Here is a 12,555-nt window from a genome sequence, read left to right as displayed (position 1 = left end):
TTTAACATTTAGTTTTTTCATAGATTTTATGCACAAATGGTCCATAAAAATACTTGGTAAATTAAAGTGGTCCTCCTGAGAACCCCTTGACCCAGGGATATGAAAGGCAACTGTATTTTGTCCAACACTGCTGTTGCTACATTATTATGGGTGGGGTGTAGTTAACTGGAATGGAATCAGAACATAATTCATACATAATTTAACAACCCCAGTGGGATTTACACTTAGAGCTTACTGGGGGTAAATAAATAATGTTAGTTATTTAATCTGGTGCTCTACAAATTCTGTCACCCTATAATAATAATGATCATCATCATCATCATGAAGGAGACAACAAGGATGACAATGATGACATTAATATTGATGACAACAAAGACTGGTGATAATGACAACAATGAGAACAATAATGATGACACTGATGATAATGGTAAGGATTATGATGATGATGATGATGATGTCAATGACAACAACAAAGCGGGTGATGTTTGCAACAATTATAGCTAATGGATATTACAAGACTATCCTATAATGAGCAATATGCCAAGATTGAACTATTAATTTTGTTAACTTTTCATTTTATACAACAAATGTATTTCAGAAGGTATATTCTTAAAGTCTTCAGAGTCTACATAAATATATGCACACAAGTTATATGAACATGTTGCAAAAAAACATCAAAACTCTAAAATAAAAAGCTATACTTCTTACTCTTTCTCAAATATTGCATGTGCCTCATCATCATCATTTAACCTCTGTTTTCCATGCCAGGGTGGGTTGGACTGTGTTTATATATGCACACGCACACATATACGCATGCACGTGCACACACATACATACACACACACACATATAGTGCAATATATTAGCTGAATATGATATAGGATAATTTCATAATGATATGAAAAACATTTCAGACAGGTAAAACAGTTGTGAAAACAATGATGATGATGATAGTGATGGTTACTGTGGTGATGGTGTTAGCAGCAATAGTAACAATGATGACAATGATATCATCAGAAACACAAAAGCTAAGGTTAATAATATAATCAATGCATACTTATTTGCTAATCATTTTTTAAATAAAGAATGAGAACAAAACAATGTCTTCCATTTGATAAGTTTATAAATTGTGTAAAAAAAACATAGAACTTGTTTGCATCTAATAGAAATTATGGTTTTGGAAAAGCATTTTTTAATTTACAGAATCAAATTGGTGGACGAATCTTTTGTTGCATACGTTTCTGTAGCCGTGGCAAATATGCTGAAGTGACCTGGTTAGTAATCATAGTTGCCATAAGTCCAATACAACCAACACAAGCATACCAAGATGTGCCAGTTATATTCTTACAAAACCAGTTTGAGTACAATGACAAAAACAAAGTGAAACATATCAATAAGAAGACAACCAGCCCAGATGTAGCATGATAAAGTCTCAAGTCTACAAGTTTAAAGGTTGGCAAAAGCTTTGGATATTTTACAATTATACCAGCACAGAGCTGCAACATGAAGTACACAACTGTTATAATACCAATGAGGCCATGCCATGATGTGAAATGGGGTTTGTTGTTTAAAGTTTTGTTGTAATATATTATGATGATACCACCTACAGCCGAAATAAAAGCTATCAGTAATATGACCCAATGCCATGTTACTTTGGTTGAACGGTTCTTGAAACCAATTAAAGAACTGTGTGGAGAAAAAATGAGTATCCCTTCAAACATCAGAAAGCAAAACTGAAATTAGAAAAACAAAAGAAAAACAAGAAATGATTTATAGAAAATTTGGAAAGTTTGTAAATTAGATATTGTATGCATGTGAACAGTTTTTGAAATTCTAGTCCCAATTTAACCAACAAGAAATTATAACCAAGACATTGACTGGAAGACTCTATTAGCTCCAAAGTTTGCTTCATCACAATTCCTTCATGATACTTAAAAGATCTCTGAATGCATTTCTTTCTAGTGTCCAGTTTCTATTATCTGTAAGAAATGGTAGCCACCATATAGCAGGTTTTTGAAACTCATCATTCTGTCAGCTTGCAATAAACATGACCAAACATGGATCTCATGACACATGAAGGAAATTTGTAACAACAGTTACTAATGAAGGCAAAGCAGCAGCAGTTTAGTTAAAGCTACACGCACTTCAGCAATTTAAGGAACTATTTAATGAAAAGTGCTTGATCTCATTTATGACAATTTAGCTTAAAACTCTTTACAATCTGTCTTAATTTTTAAACTACCTTAGATCTGTAGATAATCTTCCTTAAATATCTTCAAAATATAGCTTAAATATATTGACAATCTACCTTAAATGTCCAGATAATATACAAAAATCTGTAGATAATCTACTTTAAATATGTTGACAACTGATCTTAAACTTCAAGATAATACTTTTAGCCCAACTAATTAGGGAGAGAGTCTGCTTAGACGAGATGCAGTTTGGTTTTGTGCCAGGTAGAAGCACCACTAATGCTATATTCCTGGTATGGCAACTGCAGGAGAAATACCTAGACAAAGATAAACCCCTATACTTGGCATTTGTGGACTTGGAGAAAACCATTGACAGGGTCCCCCAATCCCTTATCTGGTGGGCGATGCAGAAACTGGAGATTGACGAATGGTTAATAAGGGTTGTACAGGCCCTATACAGAGATGCCATTAGTAAGGTTAGGGTTGACAATGAGTATAGTGAAGAATTCCAGGTAGAGGTAGGGGTCTACCAAGGATCAGCCCTCAGCCCGCTCTTATTTATCATAGTACTCAAGGCAATAACAGAGGAATTCAAGACAGGTTGCCTCTGGGAGCTCCTCTATGCTGATGACCTGGCCCTCATAGCAGAATCACTACCAGAACTAGAAAAGAAATTTCAGGTGTGGAAGCAAGGTTTAGAATCGAAGGGCCTTAGAGTCAATGTTGCAAAGACCAAAGTTCTTGTAAGTAGGAAGGCGAACACATCACACACCCCTTCAGGTAAGTGGCCCTGAAAAAGGCATAGGTAGAAACTCCATAAGATGTACCCAGTGTAAGCTATGGACACATAAGAAGTGCAGCAACATCAAAGGAAAATTAACCAGGAAGATAGCTTTCGTGTGTAGCAGATGAACAGGGGCAATAAACACCACAGATGCTCAGAAAACAGGTTCCATCACATGCCAGGGGGAGAAACTAGAAGTAGTTGATAGCTTCCACTACCTGGGTGACCAAGTCTGTAGTTGGGGTAGATGCTCAGAGAATGTTACCACTAGAATAAGAATAGCCTGGGCAAAGTTCAGAAAGCTCCTACTCCTACTGGGGACAAAGGGCCTCTCAATCAGAGTGAAAGGTAGATGCATGTGTGTGAACTGCCATGCTTCACGGCAGTGAAACATGGGCCTTGACTGCTGAAGACATGTATGGGCTTGAAAGAAATGAAGCTAGCATGATCCGCTGGATGTATAATGTCAGTGTGCACACACGACAGGGTGTAAGCGCTCTGAGAGAAATGTTGGACATAAGAAGCATCAGATGTGGCATGCAAGAGAGATGTTTGCATTGATATGGTCATGTACTATGCATGGATGAGGAGATCTGTGTGAAAAAGTGCCACTCCCAAACAGTGGAAGGAATCCGGGGTAGAGGGAGACCCAGGAAGACATGGGATGAGGTGGAGAAGTATGACCTTCGAATGTTGGGCCTCACAGAGGCAATGACAAAAGACCAAGACCTCTGGAGATATGCTGTGACTGAAAAAACGTGGCAAATAAAGTGAGTTCACAGCTGTAACCTAAACCAGTGTCGCATAGCCAGCCCATTCAAAAGTACCTTGGATCATAGGGCGACATGCTGTGTTTGAGGAGACCTATTGAGTACATCAAAATCAAAATCAAATAGAAATTGTAGTTGTGATCCCCCTGCCAGTGGCACGTAAAAAGCACCATCCAAATGTGGCCAATGCCAGTGCTGTCTTGACTGGCTTCCGTGCTGGTGGCACGTAAAAAGCACCAACCGATCATGGTCATTGCCAGCTCCCTCTGCATGTAAAAAGCACCCACTGCACTCTCGGAGTGGTTGGTATTAGGAAGGGTATCCAGCTGTAGAAACACTGCCAGATCAGACTGGAGCCTGGTGCAGCCTCCTGGCTTCCAGGACACCAGTCGAACCGTCCAACCCATGCCAGCATGGAAAACAGGTGTTAAATGATGATGATGACGATGATGATGACTTTTATATGTCTTGTTATTTCTTGTTTCCTAAATGATTCAACTGCCTACATAACTTAATTAATGCCTGTGACAATGAATTCTCAGCTCTATTTCCAGAGTTGATAAAATAACTACTAAGGATGCACTAAGAGACAACTCAGACTGAAAACCAAGAAATCATCATTATTATAATTATTGTTATATGACAATGATGATAATGACAGGGAAGGGTGGACAAAGATACATTAAATGACAAAATCATTAGAGTAGAGAATAAAATGATAACACTAGAATTTAATCACAATCATTTATATGCCTAGTTCAAATTCCACCAGCTCTAATTGAGAAAACAGCATCAGTAATATACATGGGATTGATTCAATTAACCAATAAATATGTACCAATACACGAAAGAGTATAATGATGCTGATAGTAGTGATGGTATGATTAGCATTAGTAACAGGAAGGCAGTGACTAGCAGAATCATTAGTGTTGAAAAAAAATGCCTTGCAGTATTTGCTCCAGTTCTCTAAGTCCTGAGTTTAAATGAAGGTCAACTTTGCCTTTCACTCATCTGGAAACAATAAAATAAAGTGCCAGTCAAATACTGGGGTCAATGATATCAAGTAAACCCCTCTCCTTAAAACTGTTGGTCTCATGCCTTTATTATAAAATTATTATCAGTAATACTTATACGAGGTCTAATCAAAAAATATTGGGACTAATGCTATGGTAATGGAGCTAAAGAACACAGAGTGAAGCCACTGGGCAGAGACTGACCTTGAACTTTGTCATGCATGCACATAAATTATAATGTCCCCACTCCTGTTGTATATAGCAGTACTTGGATGTAAAGTGTGTAAAGTGTGGTCATCTCACCACACCACAAAGGTTCTATCAGTGACCATGACATTTTTATCAAAAGCTTAGTGATACCTGTGCAGAGATCTATGCTAAGTTGCAGACAGAAAGTGTATAGAGAGGAGTGTATGAACCAGACATGAGTGTATGAGTGGTTCAAACATTTTCAAGATAGCCAACAAAATGCCAAATGAGTCAAAGCAGTGTGAAGACACTGCTGATAGTTTTCTTCGACTACAAGGGCATTGTTCATCATGAGTATGCTCCACCTGGTGAGACAGTAAATAAGGAGTACTACTGTGATATGTTGCAGTGTTTTCAGGATGTTGTTCATCAGAAAAGCACATGATTGCATGCATCAGGTGAGTGGCAACTCCACAATGACAATGCACCTGCCTATTCAGTGCAGCTTGTGCAGCAGTTTTTGACCAAGAACATTTCCCAGGTCCATAAACACCATATTCCCTAGATCTGACCCTTTGCAACTTTTTCCTCTTTCCAAAATTCAAATCCCACTTGAAAGGAACAATATCTCAAGACATCAAGGCAATCCAAGAGAATGCAATGAGACAACAGCTCACTATCTCAAAAAAGGAGTTCCAGTAAGGCTTCCATCAATGGAAACAATGCTGGATAAAGTGTGTTGCTTCAGAAGGGGACTACTTTAAAGGAAATTAAATGCCAGATTGATATGCATTGCAGTTTTCTTTTCATAACCCCAGTCTGAATACTTTTTCATAAGACTTCATGCAGTTGATAACCCTTTATCTGAAAGCCTCCAGAATCTAAACCAAAAATGAAAGATCCCCAAATGCACTTGGGTTAAGTTTAAAAAAGTAGGGGTGTTGTAGGTGAATATGAAATGTAAGTGTAAAAAAACAAAAGTGATAAATAGATATCTTATGTGACAAGCTGACATATGCATGCCATGCAGTACTGGATGGATACAAAATTTATATAACACTACCTTTGTTGTATAAGTTGTATTAGATATATAATGAATAACATGTTTAGACCTGCATCCCAAAACCAAGCTACCCCATGTTATAAATGCCAATATGTAATCATTTTGAAATCAAAAAATTAATCCAAAATTCAAAACACTTCTCAAGAATTTCAAATGATGGATTATCAACTGCAGTGGCTTTTTTGTAATGACAGTCCACTGTGTTGAGCAATGATATATTCCTCGTAAATTTTGCCTGCAATTTAGTTTGTTGTGAGAACTTAAGACTCAGAACATAGATGCACATTCTAATAGATAAATAAAGTAACATTATTATAAGCTTAACGTTCAAATTTCACTGAGGTTGACTTACTCTAACAATTTTCAGAGGTTAATAAAATAAGTATTCTATGGTTGATCTAATTAGTAATACCATTATCCTAGAAATAGCTTCTTGTCAGTGTAAGAAATTGCATACTAACAAAATTGGTACAGTGTCTGACAAAATACCTTGTGGTATTTAACTACAGCTCTTTACAATCTTCAAATTCCACTTAGGTCAAATTTGCCATTAATTTTTTTAAGATCAACAAAATACCAGCCAAGAACTGGAAGCAATAATTGATTATTTCCTCCTCACAAATTTCTAAATGTGTGCCTATGTTAGGAACTATAATTATAATTATTATTCATCCATCTTCAAATTCAAATTTCGTCAAGGTCAACTTTGTCATTCATCTATTCAGGGTTGATGAAATAAGTACTAGCTATGCACTGGGGCCAATGCAATCAACTTTCCCAAATTTCAGACCTTGTGCCTATAGTAGAAAGGATATTATTTTTATTAAGTGGGGAGATAACAGAATCATTAGCATGCTGAACAAAATGCTAAGCAACATTTTTTCTGTCTTCCACCAAAGTCAACTTTGCCTTTCATCCTTTAACTAGTATTTGAAGACTGGAGTCGGGGTAATCAGCTATCACCTCCCACAAAATTTCAGGGCTTGTGCCTATAGTAGAAAGAATTATTATTATTATTATTTAGCCTGAGTAAAGTTCAGAGAGCTCCTACCTCTGCTGGTAACAAAGGGCCTCTCGCTCAGAGTAAAAGGTAGACTGTATGACGCATGTGTGCGAACAGCCATGCTACATGGCAGTGAAACATGGGCCGTGACTGCTGAGGACATACGTAAGCTTGCAAGGAATGAAGCCAGTATGCTCCACTGGAGGTATAATGTCAGTGTGCATACATGACAGAGTTTAAGTGCCCTGAGAGAAAAGTTGGATTTAAGAAGCATCAGATGTGGTGTCCAAGAGAGACGACTGTACTGGTATGGTCGTGTGTTGTGAATGAATGAGGACATCTGTGTGAAAAAGTGTCACGCCCTAGCAGTTGAGGGAACCTGTGGAAGAGGTAGACCCAGGAAGACCTGGGATGAGGTGGTGAAGCATGCCCTTCAAACATTGGGCCTTACCAAGGCAATGACGAGTGACCAGGACCTTTGGAGATATGCTGTGCTTGAGACGACCCAACAAGCCAAGTGAGACCATAGCCCATGGCCTATGCCAATGAGTGTAACCAGCCCGTTTATGAATACCCCTCATTCATTGGATAATAAACTTTGCTTGTTAAGACCTATTGAGGCAAGTGAAATCAATCAAAATCAAAATTGATGACATGGCCGACGATAGTACTGTCTGATTGGCACTCGTGCCAGTGGAACGTTAAAAGCATATCCGAATGTGGGGTGTAACTGGCCCACTTATGAGTACCCCTCATTCACTGGACAATAAACTTTGCTTGCAAAGACCTATTGAGGCAAGTGAAAATAAATCAAAATTGCTGATGTGGCCAATGATAACACCGCCTGATTGGCATTTGTGCCAGTGGAACATAAAAAGCACATCCGAGCGTGATCGTTGCCAGAGCCATGGATTGGCTCCCGTGCTGGTGACATGTGAAAAGCACCATTCAAGCATGATCGCTGACAGCGTCGCCTTACCGGCACATGTGCCAGTGGCACGTGAAAAACAACACTCAAGCGTGGTCGTTGCCAGTGCCACTGGACTGGCTCCCATGCAGGTAGCATGTAAAAACACCTTTTGAGTGTGGTCATTGCCAGAACCGCCTGACTGGCCCTCGTGCCAGTGGCACGTAAAAAGCACCCACTACATTCTCGGAGTGGTTAGCATTAGGAAGGGCATCCAGCTGTAGAAACTTTGCCAGATCAAATTGAGCCTGGTGCAGCCTATGGCTCACCAGTCCTCAGTCGAACTGTCCAACCCATACCAGCATGGAAAGCGGATGTTAAATGATGATGAGGATGATGATAATATTTATTAAGGCAGCGAACTGGCAGAAGCATTAGTGAGACAGAGAAAATGTTTAGTGGCATTTCTACCAGCTTTATGTTCTGAGTTCAGATTTTACTAGGTCAACTTAGCCTTTCATCCTTTCAGGGTCAATAAAATAAATACCAGTCAAGTACTGGGTCAATTTAATTGACTTCTCCCTCCCCTCAAAAACGGCTGGATCTGAGCCAAAATTGAAAACCATTATTATTATTTAAGACATCGCAAAGTATCCAATATCATGATGTTGTTGACTGAAGATATTGTGTCTACTGGGGGTTTGTGTCTACTTGGGGTTTGTACAGTCTGTCAAGTCATAACAAGGACCTCAGGCAGACAACACTTTATGCAATATGCGTGCAGTTCCAAGTAATGCCGATTTTTGCAATACACCTAGATTGTAGAGTATTTCTAAAGTTTCCAGATGTTTCTTCAGGTTGGGTGGCCCTAAACCCAATGCTCCTATTATTATTATTATTATACACATATTCTTTATTTTGTCCTGTGTTGTCCATAATGTTTTTTCTTAATGTAAACCCTTGTGGTTAATAAAGAAATCATTATTATTATTATTATTATTAAGACAGTAAGCTGGTGAGTTAGACAAAATGTTTAGTAACATTTCTATTGGCTTTACACTCTGAGTTTGAATTCAACCAAGATTGACTTTGATCCTTTCAGGGTTGATAAAATGAATACCATTTTAGCACTGGGGTTAACCAGTACCCTCCTGCAAATGTTTAGGCTTTGTGCCTATAGTAGAAAAGATTATTATTATTATTATTATTATTATTATTATTATTATTATTATTATTATTAAACTTTTCATTATTAAAAATCTTACTGTGAAAGGGGGATCTTACTTAACTCCATCATAACTATATTTCCAACAAAATACACTACCTATTTTTTTCATTTAAAAATGTCCAATGACTTAGAGAGATTTATTAAAATAACTATTTTCATTATTGAAGTTAGACATTTTGTCCATTCTGAGTTCAAATTCTGACAAGGTCATCTTTGCCTTTCATCCTCTCAGAGTTGATAAAATAAGTACCAGTCAAGCACTGGGGTCAATAGCATCATACAACACCCTCCCACTAAAATTGCTGGCCTTGTGCCAGAAGTTGAAACAATTATTAAAGCTAGTGATTGAAACACAATAGATGGTTCCTAAACATAATGGAAGGTGTTAACTTTAATCTGAAAAATTTAATACAAGATGTTTTGTAGACCCAGAGGCTATGTTAGGTTGCTTAGCATCAGACTGGGCCTCCAATCTGTGTTTAAATCTGTCAAACACTAACTTTAACAATACCCTTGAGAAAGTGCTGAACTGATTTTCACTCATCATCATCATCATCATCATCATCATCATCAACAGCCAACAAAGAAGCCTATACATGGTTGCTCAGCCTGAGAGAAATAGTGGCCAAATTTCCCTCACACCATATTGTCTTATAAATAAGTTAATCATGATTGAAATGCCTTTGACCATAGGTCTGCTCAATTAGATCTGACTAGGCATTAAATAACATCATTATCATCAATTTAACGCAGTGGACCCCAAATGTTTTCAGCTTGCTGTTCCCTTGGCACCCAAATTACATTCCTAGTGCTCACACACACATCTCTGTCACTTCAAACATAGACCTGGTTAACCCATTATTTTGCTGTTTTTACAATATGAAAGAATTTACACATATATACAAGTATTCATTTATATATATAAGTATTTGTGTGTGTATGTGTGTGTAATCAAGGCATCATAAAGAATAGAGAACTATACCTTTTCAAATTTTGTTTATTACAGTATTATTCTCATTAAATTCACATTAAATGATACCCTACAAACATTACAACATTGAAAACTATTTTCTAGTAGTGTAACTAAGTCAAAAAGGTTTTGACTTAGCACTATTTACCTGAACACAAACATCTGGGCATTTGTATAGGGAGTTGCCCCTTAATTTCAAACTCCTGCAAAAACCTTCACAGCATATTTCTCAACATGCAGTGATGTGACTTTTCAAGGTCTACAAAGCAAGCATACACCTCTTGGGAATATTTCCTTAATTTCTTAAACAGCTGTCATAGAGTGAATATTTGGTCAATTGAGCAGCATCCATGATGGAAGCCACACTATTCTTCAGCTAGCTTGGGCTCTATAATTTCCCTTCATCTCTTTTCCAAACACCTAGTGTAGACTTTACTGGAAAGATTCAAAAAGGAGATTCCTCTATAATTAGAGCACTCTTGCCTCCCTTTAAAAAATTGGGATTATCACTCCAGATTTTCGTTGCATTTCCACAGGTCCAAATTACCTGGCATATACAAGTCAGTCAGAGAATACCATCTCTATTTAAAACTCTATTAGGCCAAATTTTAACCTCCCCAGCAGCCTTGCCACATCTGAGCACTTTAGTCATCCCCATGACAAACCTTTGTCCACCAGAAGATTTTACTGTGACTAGATTTAGGAGATCAGCAAAGTATTCTCTCCACCTCTCTAGGATGCTCTTCTCTGCAGAGAGAACATCAGTTAAGTGTCTTTAATATCAATTCTGACAATGTTCCCTTTTCTGAAAACAATAAGAAGACATCAGAAGTGACCCTAACTTACAAGCTGATTAAAATAGTAGAAGAAAATACTCACAGACACAGCCATTAGTGTAGGATGCCAGGAGAAAAGGCCTAGACGGATAAAAAGGAAAGTAATTATGGAGAAGGCTGAATCATGAGGAGGTTTGTGAAATCTTGTTGATATAAGTATGTACATCTTAAATAAAAGAAAAATACTTTACTATCTTGAGAAAAAGAGAGACAAAGAAAAGTTAATATAAGACAAAGAAAGACTGAAGAGAAAGAAGGATATACAGAATGAAAGAGACTGAAATTGAGAAAGACAGAATGAGAAAGACCAAAATGAAAAAACGAAAAAGGAGTAGGAGAGAGAATAAGAGAGAGAAAAAGATAGAATTTAAAGATGCTGGAATCAAGAGAAAATGAAATTAAGAAAATTAGAGGAGGACAAATAAAAAAACAAATGATAGACATTCAAACATTACAACATTAAAAACTTTTTTCTAGTAGTGTAATGAGATTAATTTTGACAAAGTGCATTCTTTTTTAAATAGAGACCATCCAAGAATATGAATTTGACACTGCAAAATAACAACAAGAATCAATTACATGGCAGAATCATTAGAGCATCAGACAGTGTATTGCAGTTTTCAGTTATGTCCCATTATATTTTAAGTTCAAATCCTATTGAGGTCATCTCTACATTTCATCTTTCCATGGTTGATAAAAAAAAAGGTACCAGTCAAACAATGGAGTAAATTTAACCAACAATATCCTCCCTTAAATTTGTGTCCAATATGTCTGTGTTACAAACCAAATACATGGAGTTCCTGTTACCTGCAGAAAGCTGTACTTTCCTGTTACTTATTTACAGGTGAATGCTTTGAACTGACTTACAAGTGTTTTGGTACATTGCAACACTGGTTCCTATATTTATATATCTATATTCCTTACCTGGATTATTACTTTTACTATTATTAAGGAGATCAATTAGTAGATTTGGCAGAACATCAGCTGAAATGCTTCACAGTATTTAGTTGTTTTACATCCTGAGCTCAAATCCCACCAAGGGATATTTTGCTTTTCATTCTTCTGAAATAAAATAAGTCCTAGTCAAACTCTGGGGGTGATCTTAAAATTTGTAGCCATGTTCTATGTGAAGAATCATCATCATTATTATTGTTACTGTTTAAGGTGGCACAGGAAAATGCTTAGCTACAATTCTTCTAGCTCTTTATGTTCTGGGTTCAAATTCTGCCAAAGTCAATTTTGCCACTCATCCTTCTGGGGTTAATAAAATGTAATCTACATACCTCCACCCCCTACAATATCTGGCCTTTCATCAAAGTTTGAAACCTTATTATTATTAAGGTGGCAAGATGAGAGAATGATTATTGCACCAAGCAAAATGCTGAGCAGCATTGCTTCTCTCTTTACATTCTGAGTTTAAAATCCACTGAGGTCAACTTAGCCTTTCATCCTTTCAAGGTTAATAAAATACATACCAGTTGAACACTAGAGTTGATGTAATTGACAAGCCCCCACCCAACAAATTTCAGGCCTTGTGTCTATAGTAGAAAGGATTATTATTACTATTATTAAGGCAGCAAAGGCATATATATACATATAT

The 12,555-nt window shown here is 37.1% G+C and overlaps 1 protein-coding gene across 8 annotated transcripts in view; it reads right to left on the bottom strand.

Moving 5' to 3' along the window:
• Positions 1–1,105: 1,105 nt before the first annotated feature.
• LOC106868712 (transmembrane reductase CYB561D2) overlaps positions 1,106–12,555 on the bottom strand; it is a 33,930-nt gene continuing 22,480 nt past the window's right edge. For 7 of the 8 annotated variants that reach the window (XM_052968776.1, XM_052968780.1, XM_052968782.1 and 4 more), the window contains 2 exons: positions 10,999–11,036; positions 1,106–1,733 (listed from right to left, as the gene is read on the bottom strand). In XM_052968776.1, the coding sequence (XP_052824736.1) occupies positions 1,206–1,733; positions 10,999–11,036 (566 nt within the window). In that variant the 3' untranslated portion in view covers positions 1,106–1,205. Of the gene's footprint in view, positions 1,734–10,998; positions 11,122–12,555 lie in introns of all 8 variants that reach the window. The other variant, XM_052968774.1, reaches the window with a different exon arrangement.

The sequence above is a fragment of the Octopus bimaculoides genome, chromosome 6 (assembly GCF_001194135.2).
Source record: "Octopus bimaculoides isolate UCB-OBI-ISO-001 chromosome 6, ASM119413v2, whole genome shotgun sequence".
In the NCBI taxonomy this organism is placed as follows: Eukaryota; Metazoa; Mollusca; class Cephalopoda; order Octopoda; family Octopodidae; genus Octopus; species Octopus bimaculoides.
The sequence above is the reverse complement of the archived record's forward strand: the minus strand, read 5'-3'. Positions and strand labels throughout refer to the sequence as shown.